Below are 25,604 nucleotides of genomic sequence, written 5' to 3'. Positions count from 1 at the left end.
TTATTACCACTCTGCCTCACCTAGCCACTACCATTTCTGTACCTCCCTCACCAGCCCACGATATAAGTTAAGTCAACCCAGAGGTCTTCAAGTTAGCTTAAGATCTTACCTGTGGGATTTTAGGAAAGAAGGCATTACCTGTAAGAAGGTTGAAAAGGATGAAAACTATTTGTTATTAACATATATCTGAGGTATGGTACAAATGGCAGGGAAAATTCTATAGGACATTGAGAAAACAATGGAAATGGGATTGGAAGAGGGCCAAAGTTTCTTTTCATGCCATTCTACTCTGCAGTGAAAGTATGTCCTAGAGTTAGGAATCGGCCACAGAAGTTTATGTCGTTTTATAAATAAGTGTTAATAAATGAGACTGGATGCCTGGCAAGCTCAGTGGGATGGTTCGGTTTCTGTATAAAATGCTCAGGCTTGGGCTTACGCCCTGTTCAGTATTTATTATCATTGTAAATGGCAGTTCTCATAATCTTAAAAAACTGGATATAGTTGGAGCTAACAGTTTTTAAAGAAAATTATGGTCATTTTGTTTACGTTTCTCTTGCCTTTTCAAAGCTACATGTTGACTAGCAGGGGAAGGCCTGTGACTGGGAGTGACTGGTTTCATATTTATTATACAAGGCCATCATGGAATAGCTTCTTGGTAGAGAAAAAAGTTGGAGGTCCATTTTAGTGGTAGGTATGTTTGTTTTCTACAATGGATAACACAAGGTCAGGCCATGACATCCTTCCCCTACATCTGCATTTGAAAAGGTAGAATAGTTGTGAATTTGGTTTTGGTTCAGAATTCTATTTCTGATTGTGGCAACAGAGGGAACATTGTGGGTTGACTTGGGCTTTCTCGTATTCATGCCAATTAATGTCATGTCCATGTGAAAATTCAAGAGTTTGTAGTCAAACATTGCAACACAGTTCTGTTATTCATGTATTAATCTAAACCGGTTTGTTTTTCTGTGTTATATTTGCTCACTGTAAAAAAATAAGAACAGAAATGTATAAAGAAGCAAGAAAAAATTGTTTATTATTTCACCACCTAGAGGCAAACTGACATTTCATTATTGTTTTTATTTGAAATTCTTATATTACTTGTGAGGGTCCACTTATTTTCATATTTGTTATTGGTTTCTTTTGTTCTTTGATTTGTGTGTTCATGTTTTTGTTTATCTAATTGTATTATTTAGGTTTCATTATCTTTTACTCTTTTGTAATTGCTGTAAAATATTTTCGCAGTTTGCTGTTGTTTTTAAATTTTATTATTTTTGTGATCAGAGGTTTGCAATTATTATGAAACTATTAAAGATTCTTCAGTATCCAGAGTATTATAAATATTCGCTTACATTTTTATTTTACTTTTCTTATATTTGCATTCTAAATTTAACTGTTTTATCTATCTAAAATTTATTTTGAATTGTGTTTGTGGGGGGAGCTGCTTGCTCTTTTACCTGATAGAGAGACAGTAGTCCCAACACCATTTATTGAATGATTCTTTCCTTACTCTTTCGTTTGTGGCACCTTCTTAGTGTAAATTCTCTAAGACTAGGTCTGTTTCTGGTCTCTTGGTTCTGTTTCACTTGTCAGTCAGCTTGTTCTTGATTAATTCATATTCGCTTATATTGGTTTTTAATATCATCTGTGGCCGTAGGTTTTTTTTAAAACCCTTTCTCCTCAACAGTTTTGTTATTCTTACTTGTTTATTCTTTCAGGTCAAAGTTGAAATCAAGTGTCAAGTGTTACATTATTTTCATAGAAATATTTTTAACAGTAACATTTATAGTATTTTTAAGTTATGAAAGTAGTACATGTTTGATGTAGAACCATGGAGACTACAGTGAAATACAAAGGAATAAACAGAAGCCATCATAAATCCCTCCACTCAGACCCTCCTTGATAAATTATTTCTTTTTTCAGAGGCTAAGACACAGGGCCTTGGAGTCAGGCCGATGTGGGTTTAAAGTCTAGCTCTGCCTACCCCTCACTTGCCTTTGGGCAAGTGGCTCTGAGCCTGTTTTCTCAACAGCAAAATGGGGATACCTGTGATACTGGCTCATTGTGAAAAGTAATGAGAAAGTTTTTATACTGTCAAGTTCTTGGCATAGTGAGCTGCTGCGACAGCTGGGCTCACACATGCACGTGCGTCCTGCAGGGTTCACCTTTTCACCACGCATCTTCTGCCCCCTTGAGGCTCATGCTTAGAGCTGTCAAAAGCACTCTCCTTATTCTACTGGTCAAAGCATGTGGCTGAACCAAGATCCAAGGCTTGGGGAAACAGACTTTCCTTCTACAGTAAGAAAAACTTCAAAGTCACATGGCAAAGGACATGCAGACATGGAGGGAGAGGACTGAGGCAGTAATGTGTTTTGCCGCTCAGAATAAGCAGGATCTGCTGCATTGCACCAGCAGTTCAGGTAGGGAGAAGGCGTTTTTGGTTGAGTGAGAGGCAGGGCCAGGTTAGGACCAAACTGAGCCTGGAGGGACTTGTATGTGGGATTTGACTCAGAGTGCGGGGGGCGAGGGGGTGGCCTTTGGGAAGACCTGTCGGGGGAGATAACGATAACAAAAGAGACAACAATAACACCAAGGATGAAGTGGTGGCTCAGATGTGGGAATAAACAGAGCGTTTTCAGGGTCAGTGTTGGTAGGAAGATGGGCTCGATTGGCCAATTTGGCTGGAACATTAAAGGGAAAAATAGCTAGTTTGGTATTATGTTGCTCATTGCTGTGATGAAGTTATAGGATAACAACCTTTAGAACCAATTGGATGGAGCTCTGTGAGGGGCAGGAGCGACTTTGGCTGAGAAAAGTGGTTTGTGTCTTCCAATTTCTATGAAGAATCCTATTGACCAAATTTTAGATCTGCTGGGCCTTGGAATACAGCTCTTTATTATTTCCAATTTACATCATTTCCTAATGTATTTCCATCCCTCCTGCAGCAGTTGGGGCTGTCCTCTCTCATTCTACTCACCTTTGAAAGATTATAGGATAAATACTGTGCATGAATAACTTAGGCAGCATTTCCTGTGCCTTAAGTGCACTGAGGTTTTCTTAGCTCTGGCCTGAAACTGTCTGCATTAATTTACTCTTAATTGTTTTTAGAAATTCTGTTCCTGAGTCATTGGTTAATAAAACTCTAGGGTTTTTCTTTTCTTTCTTTGTTCTCATCAGTTGAATGCAGAAAGATAAGCTATATCATACCTGGCCAGATTCGTCTGCCAAGTGGGGACTCTGGAGGCGGCCCCTGCCCCAACCCCATATGTGTGTTTCCTCCTTTCCCTTTTAGAGACAGCAGTGTGCACAGAGCAGGGACCTGTGGTCAGAGCTAAAGGTTAAAGAAGGTGAATCAACCCCTTTCACTTAGAAGAAACCTTCTCAAGATCGAGAGAGACAGGTAGGGTTTTCGCCCTTGTCACCACTTCCTACTGCACCTTGAAACTGGCATAGCTGCCACCTGGCCACGGAGAGCTGAGTCTCATGGATTTTTCTGGCTAATGACAGTTGCCTTGTCCTTAGAAAAGCAACTCTTCACGATTCAGAGAAAATGACTTTCCAGGACGCCATGGAACCAGTAGGTAATCAGTCCAAAAACCAAAAATGACTTGGGGAATATTCTAAGTTAAATGTTTATAGGAACCAAGCTGTCAAGCGGGGTGGGGCATAGAGCTTTGTGGAGCATAAGGGTCTTGAAAACAGGGCGTATGCACTGGTCTATGGCCAGAGCGCGGGGCTCTAAACTGACAGTGGTGCTCTGCGTTCATCCCCTCCCACCGTGCTCCTGTGGGAAGTTGATGAAAGGTATGAATTCTCATCCCTCCGCCTCCAAAAAAAAAAAAATACTCCTATACCCACAACATGGTTCGTTTAATTTCTGAGTGTTTTCTTAGGGCTCCATGGACCCCAGGATAAGAACTCATGCCATGCATGGAGTGGGCTGAATCTTGATTTATGAAAATTGCCCCAGTGCCACTGATGGGCAGGGCACACAGGGACGCAAATGCTGGAGCAGGCGTTTCGTCCTGGACACTGCTCTTTGTGGGAACTGAGCTAATGAGGTATGCTGCTCCTTCCACCGGAGGAAATTAAACCACTTAGCACAGTGAGCATTTTCCCTAATAATGAGAGGTCTAAAAGAGGGGCCTCGTGCATCTCGGTTATTCAGTCCCACGTCTTGTTTTGCAAGGTTTGCTGCTGCTAAAAATGATACCACTCTTTCCTAGGATTATAAGAAAGGTTTGATGAGGAGCGAAGGAAGAAAGGGAGTATCGGGCTGGTTAATATACTTGACCCAAGCAGCTTTCAGAATTTGATGCCTGATTAGTAAATACAGGGAGACAGCAGACAGTTATGTTCAGGATGGTATCTTTTAAGTGTCGAGGTGCCATCACCGATGTTATAATCGCAAGAGGAGGTAAGCGATGCTTTTGATCATAAGAGCAGAGGGAATAAATAGGGAAAGTGGGAAGATTTTCATTTGTTCATTCAGTAACCATTTATCTACCAAGTATTGTGCTAGAGAAGGAAAAATAGAAAAAGCCCACTAGCTACCCAGCAGTGGGAGGAAGGCAGAGAAGAGCGCCAGGACGGCAGTGTGCAGAGGGAGAGACTGCAACAAAGGAGAGGGGCCTGACACGCTGCTGAGAGTCTGGGAAGGCGCTTGGGGCTGGGGCTGGAGGGAGGAGGGTGTATTAGGCAGAAGGAAGGATGCTTTCGGCAGAGAGAAAAGTGTGTGAATTGAGAGCCAGCATGCCCTGTTCTGGAAAATGCGAACCGTGTACAGTGGCTGGAGGAAAGCGGGCAGGAGATGAGGTTGGAGAGATAAGCGGGGCTCAACTTGGGTTCCAGGCAAAGGCATTTGAGCCTAATTCCAAAAGCTATGGAAAGGCAAAGAGAGAGTGTGAGAAGAGAAGTGACATGATCACATTAGCATTTTAGAAAGATCATTCTGTCAGCAACAGGGCATTGGATAGAATGGGGTTTGGCTGCAGAGGGGAAGACCGAAGGCAAAGGACCAGTTATGTGGCTTTTGGTGTCATGCAGGAGGGGATTGATGAGGAGTGGAGCTAAGGCAGTAGAAATGGAGGTGGTGGGGAAGGAGTGAGTGTCAAAAAGAGTCCTAAAGGTGGCAGAATCTGGTGACCTATTGGACCTGTTGAAAGGGTCATGATTTTAACTTGATTCCTGAAGAGAAAGATGGATACTCTTGAATGAAGACCGGAAGGCACAGAGGGAGCAGGTGTCAGTTTTAGGCATGCTGAATTTGGGAGGCTTAGGAGACATCCAAGTGGAGATGTCCAGTGGGAAGCTGAAACTTGAATGAAAGTCTAGGATTAAGAAGTGGGTTTGGAAGTTGCCAGTGTGATAATTAGAGCCATGAACTTGGATGGGGTCACCCAGGAAGGGTTTATGAAATCAGAGTAGCAGAGGGCGGTTGAAGGAGCCTTGAGGAATTTTAGAATTTGGAGGACTAACAGAAAACAGCAGCCTGTGACACGGAACAAGTGGCCAGAGCATATCTCCAGTGAGAGAAGAAGTGGAGGGGGCTGAGGGGAATAGTGAGTGTACGAGGATCCAAGAGTAATGAGTAAATACTGTTTGTATAAGGAGAGAAGCAACCATGCTAATTACTGCAGAAATGATCGTCAACTAAGGTGAAGTCAGGAAGTTTCCATTGATTCTGGCCTCATGGATGTCACTGGAAACTGTAACAGAGAGGTTTTAGGGTAATTAGAAGCCACGTAATAGTGGAGTGTGGAATGAATGAGAGATGAGAAGGGAGACAGGGAGGGCAGACAAAGAGAGGAGAAGATGATGATTAAGGCCACGGGAAAGATAATTTTTTATTTAAGTGGGAGAGACTTGAGGATCTTACTTGACTGTAAGAAGTCAGTGGAGGGAGAGGAAAGGGAGAGGAGAAAGAGTGGTGGGTGAAGCAAGGCCCTGAGGTGGGAGAAGACTGGGGAGTCCACAGCATAGATGTGGGGTGAGCTCTGATCTCCTGACTCTGCTTCCTTCAAGGCTGAGTTCACAGAGCAATAAGTTTGCAGAGGGGGAGGGAGTCTAGGGAAGTGCCTGTCACATTTCCACGTGCAGAAGAATCTCATGGCCACGTGGAACTTGATTAGGGATTCTGATCCAGTGGAGCTTGGTGAGCCTGAGAATATGCATTTCTAATGGACTGCCGGGGGATGCTATGCTGATGCTAGTTCCTGCTGTGGCCTCGATTTCCTCTGTGGAGTGAGAGGGACAGTTCCCTGTGAGAGGAGGCTTGGCTGGAGGAAACTGGAGAAGATAACCTGGGGGCAGCCACATGGAGTGGGCCGGGGGCGGGGGAGGGGAGAGGAAGATTGAGGGCTCTGATCTGTCTGCAAAGAGGGTTGCAAGGCAGCTCTAAGGGCTCCATGGGGACTGGAGACCTCGAATCTGTCTTGTTACTACTATGAGACTTTCTCCTGCAGGGTCAGCAGCCTGCCTAAAGGGCCGAGGACCAGAGGTTTAGTTGAGGTTTGAGAGTAGGTGTTTGGAGAGTACAAGATGGAGCACCGAAGTGAAAGGAGGTTGTAGCTGTTGAAGGCGAAGACGACTGGGATGCATAGCTCTGGGCAATGATGAGGTCCTGGAAAGGCCATTGGAAGTTTTGAGATAATCCCACTGCGGTAACCCAAACTAGGCAGTCCTTCTGGTCATCTCTCGTTGTGGATCAGAGCCTCCCTGGCCATGCTGAGGTGGTGTGTGAGGCTGTGGTGGAAATGACGGATTGGAATGACAGGGTTCTGATGAGACATGATAATTCAATCTTGTATAATCTTTTATTTTATTAGTATAAAGCAGTATGTCAGAGAGGATTCTCCAGAGAAACAGAACCAGTAGAATCTCTCTCTCTCTCTCTCCCTTTCTCTCTCCTTATTTTAAGGAACTAAGTGGCTTATGCCAGTGGTCCCCAAACTTTTGAGCACCAAGGACCAGTGCTCCTATGAGAATCTAATCTGAGGTGGAGCTGAGGCAGTGATGCTAGTGCTGAGGAGAGGGTGCACATACAGATGAAGCTTCACCTGCTTGCCCACCTCCTGCTGTGTGGCCTGGTTCCTAAGAGGCCATGGACTGATACTGGTCTGCGGCCTGGAGGTTGGGGACCCCTGGCTTATATGATTGTGAAAGCTGAATGTCCAAAATCTGCAGGGCTCACCAGGAGGCTGGAGACCCAGGGAGGAGCTGATGTTGCAGCTAGAGTCCTAAGGCCATCTGCTGACAGAATTCCTTCTTCCTCAGGGGCCTCAGTCTTTTTTCTCTTAAGATCATCAACTGAGTGGATGAAGCCCACCCACATTATGGTGGGTAATCCACTTTGCTCAAAGCCTACTGATCAGAATGTTAATCTCATCTAAAAAATACCTTCACAGAAACATCTAGAATAATGTTTGACTGAATATCTGGGTGCCATGGCCTAGTCATGTTGTCATATAAAATTAACCGTCACAGGCAATTAGATTTGTGTGGTAACCTGATTTCATAATCCAGCCCTATGTCTACAGTGAGTGAGAGAGAAAAGGGAGGAGTCCGTCTCCTTGTTGGAGGAAAAGTGAGGTTGGTGGTGGTGGTGGTGTGCCATAGGAAGCATGTGAGGTATTCTGATGTTTTGAGTCTGTCAGCATTCATGGCACCAGTGTTCATGGCTGCTCCCAGACTCAGGAGTATTGTCGCTTTTGCAGTAGGGCTTCCACCGAGGACCCCATTTCCTTTCTTGGTTGGTCATAATCCATGGCTTGGTATAGCTTGGATTGGCATTCACCAGCCACAGCTGTGGTCCAACTTGTGCCTTCAGTTCTCATGACCACGTGAAATTAAAGCAGCAGCCCAGAGATGACTATTTCATACCTTCGCCTTTCATTTCTGATGACTTCTACCTGGCAACTGGATACCACTATTTGAAAAATGCACCGTATTACTAAGTGGCTGGGCCACACTGATGCTTCCTTGGGGATGGAGCACTTTTGCCTCTCAGTTTGCGAATGTGAGCTTTTGGTGTATCTGATACTGTCTGGTGAAGATGTGCCCAGGCCAAGGAAGAGTGTGGCCGTTGAAGCTGGGGAACAGGTGTGCCAATTGTGGAAGTACAGGGGGAGGTGACACAGAGGTACATTCCAGGTTTGCTCTCATACATAGAGCACATTCAGAATTTACAAGGTAGATACTCAAGGGCCTGGACTCTCCATTTTGAAGTAGATTTGAGATTGTATGGATGTGATGTTGGTGGCAAGGCACTCACCAAAGGAGTCCTTTCTTCTCACATCTGCCCACATTAGTGGGAGGAGTAGATGTGAAGATGCGAAGATGTGTCCGCCCCAAGCCTGTCACAATTCTCAAGTCTTCTCATTAGAGCATGGCTGCTCTTGTTTTCTTACTCAAACTGCCTGTTTTGTTTGACTCCCTGTACTTTCCTACCACTCCTTTCTGTCCTTGTTGCCCACCGGAGCCTGGCGAGCTTGGTGAAGGGACCTGGCACTTAGAGCACAGACTGTCATCAGCCATAGAATCTTTATTAATGGATCTTTATGACCTTGTGCCTGTTTTTGAAGCACTTTAAAATGAAAATCAGCCTTATAGGAACTTGCAGAGTTTGATGTGAGTCTGTGGTTCCAAGACATGGCTCTTTAATGCGCCATCTCTAGACAAAAGTAGACAGATTTTTTCTGGAAGGCCCTGGAAGAGAAAATAAGGAGACCCTGGTGCCTCTGTGTGCTCAGAAGAGCTCTAATTGCCTGCCCCACCCTCTATTCTTGACCGTGCAGGTTTGATCTGGTGATCCATCTTTCAAATCCAGTTTACAGCTCACCTTCCCTGCCCTCCTGGTCCACGTCAGCTCATCCATCACAGCTGGTGGAAGTACAGCCACTGAGCACTTAGCATTTACTACATTGCATTATAAACTGCCTTGTTAGGGTGTAGGATGCATTTTAGCTATCAAAACTCAGGACTTTAGGTTAATGACAGCAGGATTAGAGCTTGGGCGGTGCTCGGTGATTGGTCCCTTCACTAGGGTGAGGCAAACATGGGCAGAAACTGAGAGGCCTCATTGTACAAGATGCACTGAGGGGAACCAGAGCTCAGGTGAACAGCTAGGAATGCCCTTCAGATTGTCTCACAGTGATGGGCCATGTAAGCTGAGTGACCTGGAGAAGCCAGGTAGGCCGTGGAAGGGGAACCCTCACTTTAGATGGAATCTGAGGGACTGATGGCCAGGAACGGGACCAGGGACAGACTGGAGCCTAAGTGCAGGCCTATGGGGACCTGCCCTGAACTGGGCCCACCCAGCCACCCAAAGCACACACACAGATGTGCCTGCCTATAGGTCCTGAGACTTTGTGACCCTGTCCCAAGGGATGTTGGGGACAGACAGTCAGGCTTGGGTACAGGAAGACCAAAAAGTCTTATTAGCAGCAGCATCTTTTCAATGCCCTGATGTGACTGAGGGCAAGTATGTCCTCCCTCTGCTTAGGGTCCTTCAGTTATTAAGGGGCTTCTGATAACTCCCTGGGGGTACCACCCTGCCCAGATTCACAGCCAGAACACTAAGAGCTGTGTTCCCACCAGCCTTTTTATTCCTGAGGGTGAGGGACTGACTTTTGCTCATCTACATTCCATTTGAAAGGAATTCTCCTAGTCTGCACTCTGTCTGCCCAGCAGGCCATAGGCATGGTTCAGCTGGTCATGGAGGGCTGTCTCCTGGTCGGGCCTTTTAGGGCAGAGAGATAAGGAAGCTGAGGCTCAGATAGACTAAACAACCTACCTAAGGTCCGCCAGCTAGGAAGAGGCTGGGCTGGAGGGTTGTCTACTGCAACTGCTACACCCTGCCTTGGTCTGGCAGGGGCATTTGGGAGAGTCTAAACATCAGATAATGAAGTTCACATCCAGACAGTCTTGCTGCAGGCTTGCTGTGTGACTTCAGGCAAGTGATTTCACTTCTCCGTGCCCAATTCCGTCATCTGTGAAATGGGGATGATAACACTGCCTACCTCATAAAGTTGCTGTGCAAATTGAGATAGTGCAGTACATGGAAGCTTCTGGCAGTTTCTGGCATGTAGGTTGCTGTTTATGTTTTCATTATTGTTATCATCATCATTATCTGTAACCTCCTGGGTCTCCTGGACCACATTGCATCTAAATTCTTTTATAACAATGGGAATCTTTGGGGTCATCTTTTTGTTTTCAGGTCGGCAGACTGGGTTACAGTGTGTCTTGATACCTTTTATCTGTTTCGCATTGGGGTCGTATAAGTCATTTCCTTAAAAGGTGATCATGGGCAGGGGTCTGCTTACGAGAGGGCATGGCCAGCTCTTTGGGCTTTGATTTTTTCCTTGCTGGAGGCCCCGTCCCTGACCTTTCATGTTAACTGTGATTCTCTCTGGTGGGTTCTGCGGGGCAGCCAGTTCTCCTGCCTGTCCTCTTCTCATTCACCATCAGTGAAGTAAGGCACTTCAGGTCTTAAGTGAAGTCAGTGGTGTCACCAGCGGGGAGTTCCCGAGTTCAAGGAAGCATCTCAAGCATCTGGACAGACAATTAGCTGGGCAGGTATAAAGCATCTAAGAGACTTCACTTGGTTGGTTGATTGTCTCCTTCTTTCCTTTATGAGAACAGCTTCCCAAGAATCTGTTCCCCTGTGGCCCCTTTGAGGAGAGGAGCCTGGTCTTGAATTTCTTTGTAGCCCCTGCCAGCCGGGAGCACAGAGACTGACATTGCTCCAGACCTGAAGATAACTTTTCTGCCAACCATCTTCTTTCAGACAAAAAGTTGTTTATTGCTTACTGACTAGTAAGCTGTGATTTCTGTGTTGCTAGAGGGGGCACGCGCACACACGCACACACAGACCGCACATGCCACACACCTGCTATATAGATCTTGAGGTATTTTGCTGTTTTTCTGTGTGCCATCCTCTCCTCTCTCCCTGAATGTCTTTCAGTCTGAGATCTATTATCTTCACAACCTCGCAGGCTGCTCTTACCTGGATTTTGCAGCCTGGGAGGCCATTGGGGAGGCAGGCCATGTCTGATACTATATGTTCCATTATGTAGAGATGGGGCTGAAAACCAAGCTGAGCTGACTGGTCTCTTCCCCAGGTCTGCCTGCCCAGTCTGCTTGGCACTGGTTGTCACTGGGGCCACCCAGAGAGCACCATGCACACCGCTATAGCTCTAGGCACTGAGCACCTTATATCCCCTCAGCTCTGCAGGAACTCAGGAATGAGGGGCGGGGCTTCTGTTATGTCAGTCTCAATCTGCAGAGTATGGGATACCCAAGTATGTGTGGTTTGGATATACTGTCCTGAGGGTCATCAGGCTACAGTGACAATTGTTCCAGCACCAACTCCTTGGGGCAGGAGCCCCATCTGTTCTCTTCCTCTGTGCAGTGTCTAAATGTTTCTGTGGCTTGTGAGCCTCTCTCTTTTTTTTTTCTCATCCACCCTAATCTCCCTTCCCACACTTATCTTCTGCCCTGTTGGGCTTTGGGTGTCTGATTGGAAGTAAAATATGTATCTGGCAGTGCGTAATCCTTACAGAAGGTGCTTAAAACTTCAGTTGTCTCTCTCTCCAGCATCTTCTACATATCAGGCAACAAGCTAGGTTAGAACCTTTTTTAAGGCAGAGTCTACCTCCTTGGAGTTTAAAGACCAACAAAAATAATGCTGACTTTCATAGCAGTAACTATACTCATATTATCTACCTGTTGTGAAACCCTGAGGACGTTGGGCGTAGAGAGGTGAATTTTTATAAGCTGGGCAAGGTTAGGGAATTGGGCCCTGTCAGGGAGGAGTCCTGGCTGGGTTCTGCAGGAAGAGTCTGGGCTGAGTGAAAAGTCTGGAAGCCTGGCTGATGGTGATTGGGGATATACAAAAGGGAATGGAGCCAGAAGGGAAGGTGGAGGGTCCAGCTGGGCAGACCGAATCTTTTCATTAGTCGTTACACTGCATTTTCACAGGGCTCTCAAAGGCCTCTCACTTGACCCTTATGAGGACCTTAGCCATCACCTGGAGCTGGATATGGGGAGGATTATTCTGACAGTTTTGGAGATGAAGAAACATGAGCAGTGTACCCAGAGTAACATGTCCATGTGTGGCAGAGCACTTCTCACTTCTGGAATTCCCCTGTCATTTACTGAATAGCCACCTTGACCCGTGAAGGAGTGGGAATCAGCCCCCTGTTCCGCTGAGGCTCCCATGTTTCCCATTTCACCAGGGGAATTGTCTACTCTGGCCAAGAGGCTTGACTCAACTCAGTCTTGATTGCGGCATGACCCTGTTTCCTGTGGGTGGAGAAGACAGTGCTGGCACAGCACAATCTGGCCTTTTTTCTTCTTAATTTCAAGGGCCAAAAGCTGTTAAAAAACAAAAGACCAAAGAAACCAGCCCCAGGAATGAATGCTCAGAGGAAGTGGGTGTGGACGGTGTGTGTGTTCACGTGCATGGGCTGGTGAGTAATGGGCTGAGAAGGAGCAGCTGCCGGCTCGCCAGGCTCCGATGGCTGCCAGCCCCCCGTCGAGGGGGCTCTGAGGGACCTTGTGGGCTGCCCTCCTCCCTCGGATCACCACACAGTAAATGAGATGATCCCTGCTGACTGCCCAGAGCCTGTCAGCAACCATTCTAATCTCCCTGGCAGCCCCAGAAGTGAATTTACAGAGACATGGTAAAAATGAGGCTGCATGATCAATGGATCCCTGGACAGTCTCTTCCAGGAGACACAAATGTATGTTGTAACAAAACTTTATTTTCCTCCAAAAATTGCCTACATGATTAATATGGCCCGACACAGGCCAAGCTGTTCAGCATAAAGCACAGCCATATTTCTTGCTCCGTCTTTACTGCTGCTTCACTCGGTCCACTCCTTCATCTCGTAGCCTTTGTTTTGCTCTCTCACACATTGTGTTCTACATTTTGCAGAATCACACAAGAAGGAGGATGTACTGAAAAGCATGAGCTCCGTATTCCATTCTACTTTGTTTCCACTTGGTATTTCTGATGTGGCTCAGACTAAGCATGTAACCAAATTCCCAGTACTCCGGGGACAGATTGTGGGTGCCCCCATGACTGAGCCATGCAGAGCATGTTCCCTGGGTATTCGGCCATCTCTTACATCACCAGGGACCTGCAAAGTGGGAGGCATCGCAGCTATCTGCCCCCGAGTTCAGCCTAGATGAAAAGATTCTCCCCTTTGGATTCTGTCTTTGGGGATGGGGGAGTTGCTGGGTCTTAGGAGGGAGGACTTCTTAGGCAGGAGGTGCCATCTCCTGCCCCCAGAGAGATTCTAGGAACACTGGCAAGAAGAGCTGGGGTGTGTCCGGCAGCACGCTTCCTTGACTATGATTATTTTCATGTGTGTTTTATGTCTTCTAGAATGTAAGCTCCATGAGAGCAGGGGTCTCTGGTAGATGTCTTAGCTTGGGTTTCCCCAGAAGCGGACACTGACAAAAAGATTTGAGTGCATTCGTTTATCTGGGAGGTGGAGAGTTGAGTTGGGAAGGGAAGGGAGGGCATCTTCCAAAGGGGGTGTCATGCAGATTGGTACTGTGCATGATGGAAGCTTTATCCCAAGGCGGACTCGGGGAACCAATGTTAAACCCACTCCTCGGTGTCAACCTGCTCAAGGGCTGAGGGAGCTCAGGCATTTATGCATCAACCCCCAGCAGTCTCCAGATGAGAGCTGATGGGGGTGGCGTAGCTGCAGGTGCCCAGAATGGGCAGTCAGGCAGGTGGGCACTGACATGTGGCCAGGAGATATGTGTGGGCATAGCAGCAGCCTGCGATACAGTAGATGTGTGCCTAAGACTGATGCTTCCCATTTGTACAGGGTGGTAAATTTGGGAGACTGGATCCCTTAAAGCTCTCCTCCTTAGGTTTTATTCTCAGTTCTTAACCAAGAAAGGCCAAGAAGGTCCAATGATTCATGCCCTAGGAAGACGTGTATGAGGATTGGGCTGAAACCCTTACTCTGTCCAGCCACGGTCCTGTGCCTTCCTCCTTCCTCTGACTCCACTCTCCTCCTCTCTCTTCCCCAGGTGTAAGGAGCTGAAGTATGCCAAGGAGCTGCCCCAGATATCCATCATATTTATCTTTGTGAACGAGGCCCTGTCGGTGATCCTGCGGTCGGTCCACAGTGCTGTCAACCATACGCCGACACACCTGCTGAAGGAAATCATCCTAGTGGATGACAACAGCGATGAAGGTATGGGGGTGGCCGACCTGCATGATTTTCTTGGGGAGGAAGATGCAAGCACACAATATCAGCAAGGGGGAAATGCCACTTTCATTCCAACGCAAGCCCTGTGTCTTTGTCTCCTGTTCCTGGAGCATATCTGGGGAATGGGAGACATCTAGGCAAACACTAGCTTGTTAGTCTCCGAGTCCTCTAGGGCACTTAAGAATAAATTGCCGGTTCTGTATCTAGACTGTTTTTCCCTCTTTCTATTACCTAAAAGAGATGACATCGAAAGGCTTAATTCCTCCATCCTCCCACCCCCAACCCCATCTCTGTCATCTTTTTCTGAGAGGCAAAAGAAAAAGTGTAATTCTGTCCTATGATGGACGCTGCTCATCTTATAGCAGAATCTGCCTCTAGGCTACCATGCCTACAATGACTTAGGTGGAAATGAGCAGTGTTTCCAGGCCTTTTGGAGGTTAGCTCTGTTAGGAATGGTGGCTCAATTAAAACCTATAAAACAAGCAAATATTAGACAGCAATGACCAAAACCCTTTGAGGTCCTTGAAGATGAAAGCCTGGTGTCGAGCTGCTGGAGGACGTGGTTTGGCTAATTGAGCCTTTGTGTTGGCTCAGCGCCTACAAAATTCTCTGCGCTCGGGGCAAGGAGAAACGCCTGCAAGCTGATGACAGAAAAGAAAGCCAGCGCGTGTGCATGATTAAGGCCAAGCAGGCTTATCTTCTGAGCAGCTGAAAGATTAAGGGGCAGGCTGAACCCCTTGCTCAGCATGCTGAGTGAGAAGGATCAACCTGTGTGCGTTCCTGGTCAAAAGGGGGCTAGGAGGAGGCAGGACAGGCCACAGGTCCTGTTTGAAACCTGACTATCTTCAGGAGCTCTGGATGAGCCTGTCACGTTTCATTGACCCAAAAGCTGAAGTCCCCCTGCCCCTTCTGAGCCGGCATTACAGTCAGAAGAGAAGGACTTGAGTGCACCTGGACTCCGCAAAAGGCCACTCAGCGTGCCGCTCCTCCAGGTTTTGAGGACAGATGAAAAATTCATCTGCCGAATTTTTCACATCCCTAGTTTTCTCCTTTACCTCTGGCCATTTCATTATCTACAGATTCTTCTAAAACTGACACTGAGAGTCTTCTTTCTGTGGTCAAACTCGCTAAGTCGTCTCCCTGACTGGCTCACAGCGCCCCCTCTGCCGCCTCTCCGTGTGCTCGCTGCAGACCTCTTGCTTCAGCAGTACTTCCAGAACCCTGCAGGGGGCCCCAGCTACACACTCCCCCAGTCCCACCCCCGCACATGCCGGCTAAGTCTCACTCGTTCCCCAGGTTTCCCATATGGGTCATATCCATGGAGAAGACTGCTGACATCCGAAGGCCGTGCTCTGTGCTGCCTCTGCACCCTGTGTCCAGCTGTAGCACATGATATCACTGTGGTTCGCACTTCTGCACTACAGGTTCGGGGCAGGATTTTGCTCCCAGAGTCTAGCTGGTAGTTGACCTTTGGTAGGTCTCACCCAGGAAGGAGGGAGCAATGAAGGTGGGCAGGGCTGGGGAAGGGCAAGGAGCTATTGGCAGAATGGCCAGAGGTGCTGCGAGAGTAAACAGTCAGTGCTGTACTGAACTGGGGTGAAGGCTCACTGCCGGTGGGGCTCCCGCTCCCAAGGAAATCTCCGCAGAGCCCAGCCAGAGAGAGAAGATTGAAAGGCCAAGCCAGTCTCAACCAAAACTCAAGCTCCATGAGAGCAGGGGTCTCTGGTAGAGGTCTTAGCACTCGGTACCCCAGAAATACCCTGAGACAAAGATTCGAGTGCATTAGTTTATTTGGGAGGTGGAAAGGGGAGCAGGGGACATAGGCCTGGGAAGGAAAGGCATCCCCCAAAGGGAGTGTCATACAGATTGCTTCTGTGGGCAGTGAGAGCTTCATCCCAATGGGGACTCAGAGATCCAGTGTAAAACCCACCCCTAGGAGTCAACCTGCTCAAGGGATGAGGGATCCTGGATGTTTATAGGCCTTTAGCATCAGATGCTTTTACATGGGAACCTCCTGGATAAATTTCAGCCTCAGAAAGGCTGGGGTAGGGCTGAGGATTTGCATTTCTCAAAAACTCCTGGGTGATGCTGATTCTGCAGGTAGCACACTTTGAAAACCACTGAGTTAAGTACCATTTTAATGGTTCACACTTTAGGTTAAAATGAAGAGGTCGAGTGGGTGAGAAAAAGCAGGAAGAGGTATTGGTCCAATCTGACCATAAAGTTCATTCCCATTCATCCTTCCCTGTACCCCCAAACACCTAGGGGACCAAGAGTGGACTATATTAATGACATTTCTCTCTCTTTTTTTCTTTGGTTCTAGCCCTATATTTTCTTCAGGCCATAAGTGTCTTCTCTTTAATGGGAGGAGAAATTTTAAATTTTTTTTATTGAGATTTTCTTTGTGACTAGTATTATTGAGTTTTGCAAATGTTCTATAGACCCCTACACTGTAATCATGAAATTGAATTCTTGCGTGACATCAATTTTGTGTACTTAGAGAGACTGAGTTTATCTTCTTAAGTCTTTTTGATAATAGTGTTTTAACACCTTTACAATGACTGTTCCTTACTGTGTCCCTAATAATGCTTGATTTCTGTATCTTGTTGTCAGTTTCTTTGGCAACAGAGATTTGTATCTGCATGGCTTCATTATTAGCAGTGGTTGTTACCATTATGTAATACTCCCTTTATCTTCAAAATATACCTTTTCCCCCCTTGCCTTGCATTCACTTTGTCTAGCATTAATATTTTTATCCCTGCTTATCTTCTGTTTCGAGTTTGAATAAAACATTTTTTTCCAGCTTTACTATTTTTTCTGATCTTAAAAGTAATGCATGCTCTTTGTAGGAAATTTGAATGTGTCAAAAAACACATATAACTGGAAAAAAACAAATACTTCAGAGACTACCCAGAAGCAACTGCTCATTTGCCTATGTTCTCACCCTCTTTTTAATGCTCATTTTACATAGTTAATATCCTTTAGTAAAAACAATATTTATATTTTACCCCTAAATTGTGAAGCATGACATGACATTTCCCTTTTTATTTAAAGCTCTGAGAACATTATTTTAATAGGGTAAAGACATTTTAGGCTGACTGAGACTGGCTCAGGTAGGAACAATAGTCTCACACTTCCATGTGTTATCAAGTCCATTCAAGATAAAAGAGGCTTTCTCAGGAAAAAAGAAGACTGGCTAAGAGAATGTGTGAATAAAGCCAAGTGACCAGATCTGTGTGCATTGGCAAATCAGAGTCTTTTCCTTGTTAGATCATTATTACTATTATTAATTATTGTTATTATTTAAATAATTTATTTTATTAAGCTTGAACATTGACATTGGGCTCAGTTAAGCCCAGGTAAAATTTTCTATACTCTTGTACATTAAACTGAAATCACTCAGGCAAAATTTTCCAGTGACTACTGCCCACCAAATCTAGCGGGCACTTCCCTACTCTGAGCTGGCCACATTGGTCGTTGTTGGTGGCTTCCTTCCTGGCATTCTTCTCTTCATAAGGCCCTGACCACTCTCTTCTGATTCTCCTCTAACCTTCCTCCTCCTTAGCTCCCTGCTTCCATTGGGATCACTCATGATTCTCACCATCAAGACACTGGGTGGTTCCTCCATTGTGCACGTTCTGCTGCTCCCCAAAGCCATCCTTCCAGCCCAGAGCAACTCAGCCTCTCCCCTGAGCGCCAAACCTGTGTTCTCTGTCTCCTAGATGGCTGCCCAGGGCCCCTCTGAAACTATATGTTCAATTGGTCCAATGACTAAATTACCATTTTTCTCTCAGCCTCGGAAACCTGTTTCTTATTTTTATTTTCTGTCTCAGTGAAGAGCTTCACCTTCTTAGTTGTCTCATCACCGAAGACTGGAAGTGTTTTTAGGCTTTTCCTCCTCTTCCTTTTCCCACCAGCATCTGGTTAGTTACTCTTGAGTGTGACCCTGGCTGGCTGTATCCCAAGCCACTGGTCTTTGTTCAAGCCCTCAGCATTATTTGCCTTGAAATTTTTTGAAGGTTTAAGGGTGCGCAGAACTATATTGATGGTAATTCTTAACATACCCCATCATCTTTTGTTTATTTTTCCTTGTTTTAATTGAGATATAATTGACATAACGTAAAATACACCATTATAAAATATAGTTCAGTGGCTTTCAGTATATTCACAATGTTTTGCAACTATCACCACTATCTAATTCCAGAATATTTCCATCGATCCCCAAAGAAATCCTGAACCTAGTAGCAGTCTCTCCAAATCCTTGGGCAACCTCTAAGGCAGGGGTCCCCAATTCCTGCGCCATGGATTGGTACTGGTCCATGGCCTGTTAGGAACCTGGCTGCACAGCAAGAGGTAAGCTGTGCAGCCAGGTTCCTAACAGCGAAGTTTCATCTGTATTTGCAACCACTCCCCAGTGGTAGCATCACTACCTCAGCTCCACCTCAGATCATCAGGCATTAGATTGTCATAGGAGCACTAGTCCCTGGTGCCAAAAAGGTTGGGGACCAGTGCTATAAGGTACTTTCTATCTCTATAAATTTACCTATTTTGGACATTTGATATAAATGAAATCTACAATATGAAGCCTTTTGTGTCTGGCTTTTTTCACTTACCATAATGTTTTCTAGGTTCATGCATGTTGTAGCATTCCTTTCTATTGCCAAATAATATTCCTTTCTATTGCCAAATAATATGTAGATATACCACATCATATTTTTCATTCATCAGTTGATGGATATTTGTGTTCCTGCTTTTTGGCTAATAGGAATAATACTGCTGTGAACATACATGTAGAAGTATTTATGTGAACATGTTTTCAGTTTCCCTGGTTATATACCTAGGAGTGAAATTGCTGAGCCATATGATAATTCTATGGTTAATATTTTGAGAAACCATCAGACCATTTTCCACAACCAGGCTGTTTTTCACAGCACTTGCACCATTTTACATTCCTACTAGCAATGTTTGAAGGTTCCAGTTTCTCCATATTCTCACCAACATTTGTTTTATTTCTTCTTTAAATTACGGCCAACCTAGAGGATGGTATCTTGTGATTTTATTTACATTTCCCTAATGACTAATTATTTTAAGCATCTTTTCATGAGTTTATTTGCCAGTAGTCTATCTTATTTGGAGAAATGTATGTTCAAATTCATTGCTCATTTTGAAAATGAGTTATTTGTCTTTTTATTTTTTGAGTTATAATTGTTTTTTTTTTTTTTATTTATCCTGGGTATGTACTCTTGTCAAATATATTCTGTAAGTATTTTTTGCAAATAGGTCTGCAAATATTTTCTCCTATTCTGTGAGAAGCCTTTTCACTATTTTGATAGTGTGCTTCGATGCAAAAAGTTTTTAATTATGATGAAGTCTAGTTTGTCTATTTTTCCTTTGGGTGCTTGAGCTTTTAGTGTCATATTTAAGAAAACTTGCCAGTCCAACATCACATAGATTTACTCCTATGTTTTATACTTTTAGCTCTTGTTGATTGTGAGTTATTGTTTGTATGTGGTTTGAGTTAGGGATCTAAATTCATTTTTTTTTCCCATGAGAGTATTGAGTTGTCCCAGTACCATTTGTTGAAAAGATTATTCTTTCCTCATTGAATGGTCATGGCACCCTTTTCCAAAAATCAACTGATTGTAAATGTGAGGGTTTATTTCTGTACTCTCAGTCCTGTTTTTTTTTATTATGGTCTATCCTCATCCCAGTACCACCCTGTCTTGATAACTATTCCTACGTTGTAAGTTTTTAAATCAGAAAGTAAGAGTCTTCCAAGCTTGTTCTTCTTTTTCAAGATTATTTTCTATCTGGGTCCTCTGTGTTGACATATGAATTTTAGGACCAGCTTGTTCACTGATGCAAAAAGGCAGTTGGAATTTTGTTCGGGATTGCATTAAGTCTGAAATTCAATTTGAGGAGTATTGTCAACTTAACAATTTTAACGCTTCCAATCCATAAATATAGAGTAACTTTGTGTTTATTTAGGTCTTCTTTAATCTCTTTCAACAATGTTTTGTAGTTTTCAATATACAAATCTTGCACTTCTTTGGTTAAATTTATTAACAAATATTTTATTAGTTTTGATGCTATTTTAAATAGAATTGTTTTCTTAATTTCATTTTTGGATTGCCCATTGTCAGTGTATAGAAAAGTAACTGATTTTTGTATTCTTCTATATTGCTAAACTTGTTTATTAGCTCTAATAGTTTTGTACTTCTTATTTTCCAATTTGCATGCCTTTTCTCCTTTTCTTTTTCTTTCTTTTTTTTCTTTTTGCTTAGTTTTTCTGCCTGTTTTATTTTTTTAAATGTACTTATTAATAAAATGTTATCGTACCATGTCAAGAATAAGAACATTGACTTATGTGCTTTTGTAAGTTTACAAAAGCCTCTTGTGGAGAAGACAGCTAAGTTATGAGAGAGCTCAGGGACACACAGCGCTCTTTCCAGTGGGGGCATCTGGCAGGGCTATTGTGTGGATGAGGTCGTGGGTATATTGCAAAAATATGGACAGATGAAATGGTAGTTCTGTGATTTCTGCCTCTGACCTCATCAAGGCAAACTGCCTACCCCCAGGGGGAGGTCAAAGCAGACCACATCTGAGGGATGAAATGAATGTCCTCAGTGGATCCAGGCAGGGGCATGCAGAGAGAGCTCAAACTTAGCTGGCATTCAGAACATCCAATTATAGACAAGTATGGGGACAATCAATCTTTATTCAGACATAATTTCATTAATCAGAATGGCAAAGATGACAAAGATTAATAAGATTCAGGGTTGATGAGGATACAAAAAAAAAAGATACTTTCATATACTTTTTGTAAGTAGTACCACGTATCTGAAGAACAAATTGTCAATTCATATTAAAAGTTCTTGTCCCATTCAGACAATCTATCCTCAGCTTAAAGTGAGGTAAGTGTGCAGAAGAAATGGTAATTACAGTACTCAATGTTTCTGCCTTAAGTCACACTGCTCTAGTACGGACATATGGCTGCAGTGCTGGTGCATCATTGTCACCTTGAATCTCCCTTCACCATGCTCCTGGGCATCTCCTTTGTCCCCCTCCTATTCTGGATTCCATGCCTTTCTCTCCCTTACTTTCCCTTCTTATTCCAGAGAACCACACAACAGGAAGCTGCTTAAGAAAGACTGCAAGGAAGGTAAAAATTGTTTGAGATCATCCATGTCTGAAGAAAGCTTTAACCTAATCATTTATGTGAATGATGGCCTTGGTTGAGTTAGGTATCACCTTCCTTCAGAATTTTTATGGTTTTGCTCCACTATCTTCCGTCTTTTGATGTTTTTTAAGAAGAACCAAAGGCATTCAAATTTCTAATCCTTTGCATGTTATTTTCCCCGTTTCTGGAAGCCCGTGGAATCTTCTTTTTGTTCTCAGAGTTTTGAAATTCACAATGATGAGCCCTAGGATGGATCAATTTTTATCCATTGAGGTGGACATTTAGTGGCTTCAATCTAGAATCTAATGTCTATCAGTTTGAGGAAAACTTCTTGGATATTCCTTCCTATTTTTCTCCATTCTTTCTGCATCCCTCTTTATTCTATTATTTAATCTCCTAGATTAAACCCCTGATTTTCTTATTTCTTCTTTGCTATCTTATCACTTTGCCCTGCTTTGTTTGCCTTTTCACATTTTATCTTACTCCCTTCTCTTCAGTAGGTTTTTAATTTCTGCTACTACAATTTTACTTCCAAGTGCTCATTTTTATTCTCTGAAAGTTCCTTTTTATAGCATATTATTGTTATTTAATGGAAGCAATGTATTTTCTTATCCCTTGAAGGATATTAATAATGTTTAACTTTCTTTTTTAGTTTTTCTCCCTTCATAATCTGTTTCTACAAGTTTCATTTTCTTTTATTATTTACTTTCTATCTTCCATGTTGGATGCTTTCCTTGGATGTCCAATGAGCCTGTTGTCTGTTCATGATTACCTCTTAAAAGGTGATTAAACAGCTCAGGGGCTGGTGAGGGAAAATGGAGAGTTATTGATTAATGGATACAGAGTTTCAGTTTAAGAAGATGAAAAATTTCTTGAGATGGATGGTGATGTGATTGTACTTAATACCACCAAACTGTACACTTAAAAATAATTAAAATGGAAAATTTCACATTCTCTCTCTCTCTGTCTCTCTCTGTCTCTCTCTCTCTTTTGCTCTGTATGTGTGTGTGTGTGTGTGTGTGTGTGCGCGCGCGCGCGCGTGCGTGTGTGTGTATGTGTGTTTGGGTTGGAATTCCTGGTTTTGACAGTAGAGGGGTCTGACACATCTGTCACTGTGGTTACCCTGTGAATCTGCTTTCCAGCTTCCCCAGTGTCGTGGTTGGTATCTCTTGTATTCCATGGGTTTATGTTATTTTTTAAATCCCTTTACTGTAGTTTTCAGTGGCTTTTGAGTAGGGGACAATGTCAGATTAATGAGTTAAATTCATCATCTCATCTTAAAAGTTCCATATTCATTTTTAAGAACTTTTAATGTGAATTGATAAATTCTTCTCCAGATATGTGGGACTGTCCCATGAAAAGTATATGAAAGTATCTTTTTTCTGTATCCTTACCAACACTGAATCTTATTAATCTTTGTCATCTTTACTGTTCTGATGAGTGAAAAAATGGCATATTTTAAAATCTGCATTTTTTTTCATATTAGTGATGATGAACACTTTTTATATGTTTAACTATATTCTTTTTTTAGGGATTTTCCTGTTGATGACCCTTATTCCTCTTTCTATTGGAGTATTTATTTGTATCTTAATGATTTTTAAAAATGTGTATATTAAACTCATTTTGCATTTATTTTATAGGTATGTCTCTGAACTTCTGTTTTTCACTTTAATTTGTTTACAGTATTTTTTGACAGACGTAAATTTTACATTTTTATATAGTCAAATCATTTCCGTTTTTTTTCTTTTGATGATGTTCTAAGGAACTCATTCATTATTCCTAGATGGTACAAATATTCATGTATGTTTTCACATAAATATATTTTTTTAAATAAAGTCAAAATAGATTAAATATTTTTATATTAAGGTATCAGAGTTTTAACATAGAGACCCTTGTCTCAAGGTCTGGTTATTTCAATTTATTTATTAATCCATCTTTAACCACTGATTTGAAATTTCCTGTTTTCATACAATATTTTAGATTTGAGAACATTGGGGCTGTATCACCGGAGGACTGCTTGCTCATAAAGCAGGGTAAAGATGAGGGAGGAGTCAAAGAGGACACCTAGGGTCCTGGCTCAGGTGACAGGTTGGGTTTTGGTGCCCTTCAGTAAGAAAAGGAATATGGTAGGAGAGATGGGCTTGGGAAAGGGATCAAGTTCACTGTCTTGGATATGTTAAGTCCAAATTCCCGTAGAAGTTTAGTGTGCCTTCAAACCTAAAGGATAACTTCATCCTTCAAGTTTTCCTTAAAATAATATTAGAAGCATCTTCATTTCTACTATTTTAATCCATATCTTATCAAAGTTTTTAACTACTTAAAAAGAATTTACCTTATTACCTTTTTTTGTGCTAAGCAACAGCATATGGAGGGAAAAGTAGAAGCAAATCCTGTGTGGTCTTGGCCCATGCACTTACCTTTTCTAATCTTGAGTATATTGGGGATAATAGTGGCTTTTCTGTAGGGTTTAAATTTTGAGGTTTAGAGATAATACTTGCTAAAGCCCATTGTTCCAATTGTGGCAGTACACTAAAGGATATTATTGTTGAATTTGCTCATGGTATTATTTGATTTGCCAGCTCCAACTCTTTCCTCAATATTCTACTTCTGTTTCACCCCCTCTGGGAAGCCTTCCCAGATTTTCCAGCTGTGGCCAGGTTGAGAGAGCCCTTAGCCTCTGCTCCCAGGGCGCCAGTGTGCAGTTGGGCGCAGCACTTGGTATGCTGTATTGCATTTGTGTATTTGTCTATCTCTAAAGTGTAAAACCCCTGAGGGCAGGAACCATAGCTCTTTCTGTGCTGTGTTCCTAGGGCCTTGCACACTGCTATGCTATAGTGGTTGCTAAATAGGTTAATTTAAACTGCATTTGTGTACAAAGTATTTTTTTTTTCTACTTTCTGTGACATCATCCTGGGAGTTTTTAAATTTGACATCATTGTACACATTTGGCTTCTATTCTACAGTTATTTTGGTTTAGAATTCAAAAATGCCTATCTCCAATAATTTTCATTTGAGTCTTGTAGTGATCTGGACCATACACCTTGTCGCTAACCTTTCCCTGTGGAGCAAGTGCTCCTGTCAAGCACTATTTTTGTTTGGTCTGTTGAGAGCAGGATGACTTGAGTCAGGAAATTTATTTTGAGTGGAATGATATACCCTCTGGACTTCCAAAGGGGATTTTGGAGAAGGCACACTGGCATTGTTTGCTTTTCTTCTTGGTTTATAATTACAGAGATAGGAGGAGTCTTATGTTTCGGGAAGATAATATTTTTCCTGTGTTGTTGAAGCTCTGAGTGAAGTAGCCAAGAGACACCTCATTATCACACATTTCCATGCTGGGCCAGACTTCCTTGTTGGCACATCACCTGCCTTTCCCCCTGCCTGTAAAGAGCCTTTCTAATCAGAAATAATACTTGTTTTTGTCCCCAACCAGATCAGTGCAATGTGACAGCATTTACTCTGTGGGTCTGTAATCACAACTAGGTTGTACATTTACATTTCTTCTTGTGTATTTTTAGGTCATGGGAAGGAGAAGATAAGAAGGCGTGTATATATCTTTACACAAGAAATAATGTGAGAACCCCAGCTAAAACTTCATATGCTAACTGGCTTTAAAAAAAATAGCAACAACCAAAAACCTTGTTATTTTGAAATAATATAAATCCAAAAGAATTTGCAAAAATGTACAAGAAGTCTAATGTAATCTTCACTCAGTTTCCTCCAGTAGTAACATCTTATAAAACTCTAGTACATTACCACAACCAGGAAATTGACTTCGGTCAATCTCTAGAGCTTATTCTGACTTCATCAGTTTAACCAGTGTGTGTTTGTGTGTGTGTGTGTGTGTGTGTGTGTGTGTGTGTGTGTGTGTGTGTAGGTAGGTAGGTAGTTCTACAGTTTTATCACGTATGTAGATTCCTGTAATCACCAACACAATTGAGATACAGAACTGTCAATCACCATAAAGCTCCCCCTTGCTATCCCTTTATAACCATATCCAATCCCCATCCCCATCCTTGACCCCTGACAACCTTAATCTATTCTCCAGCTCTATACTTTTGTTATTTCAAGAGTGTTCTATAAATTGGTCCATGCAGTATGTAACCTTAGTGATTGGCTTCTTACACTCAGCATAAGTATCTTAAGATCCATCCAAGTTGTTGTGTGCAGGAGTTCATTCCTCTTTATTTCTG

The 25,604-nt window shown here is 43.3% G+C and overlaps 1 protein-coding gene across 1 annotated transcript in view; it reads left to right on the top strand.

Annotated features, from left to right (window-relative positions):
- The window catches only part of GALNT17 (polypeptide N-acetylgalactosaminyltransferase 17), a 408,494-nt gene that overhangs the window by 162,598 nt on the left and 220,292 nt on the right, over nucleotides 1-25,604 (top strand). Inside the window, exon 3 of the mRNA XM_039849002.1 lies at nucleotides 14,050-14,216. Within this exon, the coding sequence (XP_039704936.1) occupies nucleotides 14,050-14,216 (167 nt within the window). The remainder of the gene's footprint in view (nucleotides 1-14,049; nucleotides 14,217-25,604) is intronic.

The sequence above is a fragment of the Pteropus medius genome, unplaced genomic scaffold (genome assembly GCF_902729225.1).
Source record: "Pteropus medius unplaced genomic scaffold, Ma_sr-lr_union100, whole genome shotgun sequence".
NCBI lineage: Eukaryota > Metazoa > Chordata > Mammalia > Chiroptera > Pteropodidae > Pteropus > Pteropus medius.
Note: the sequence above shows the minus strand (reverse complement) of the source record. Positions and strands in the feature narration are given on the sequence as shown.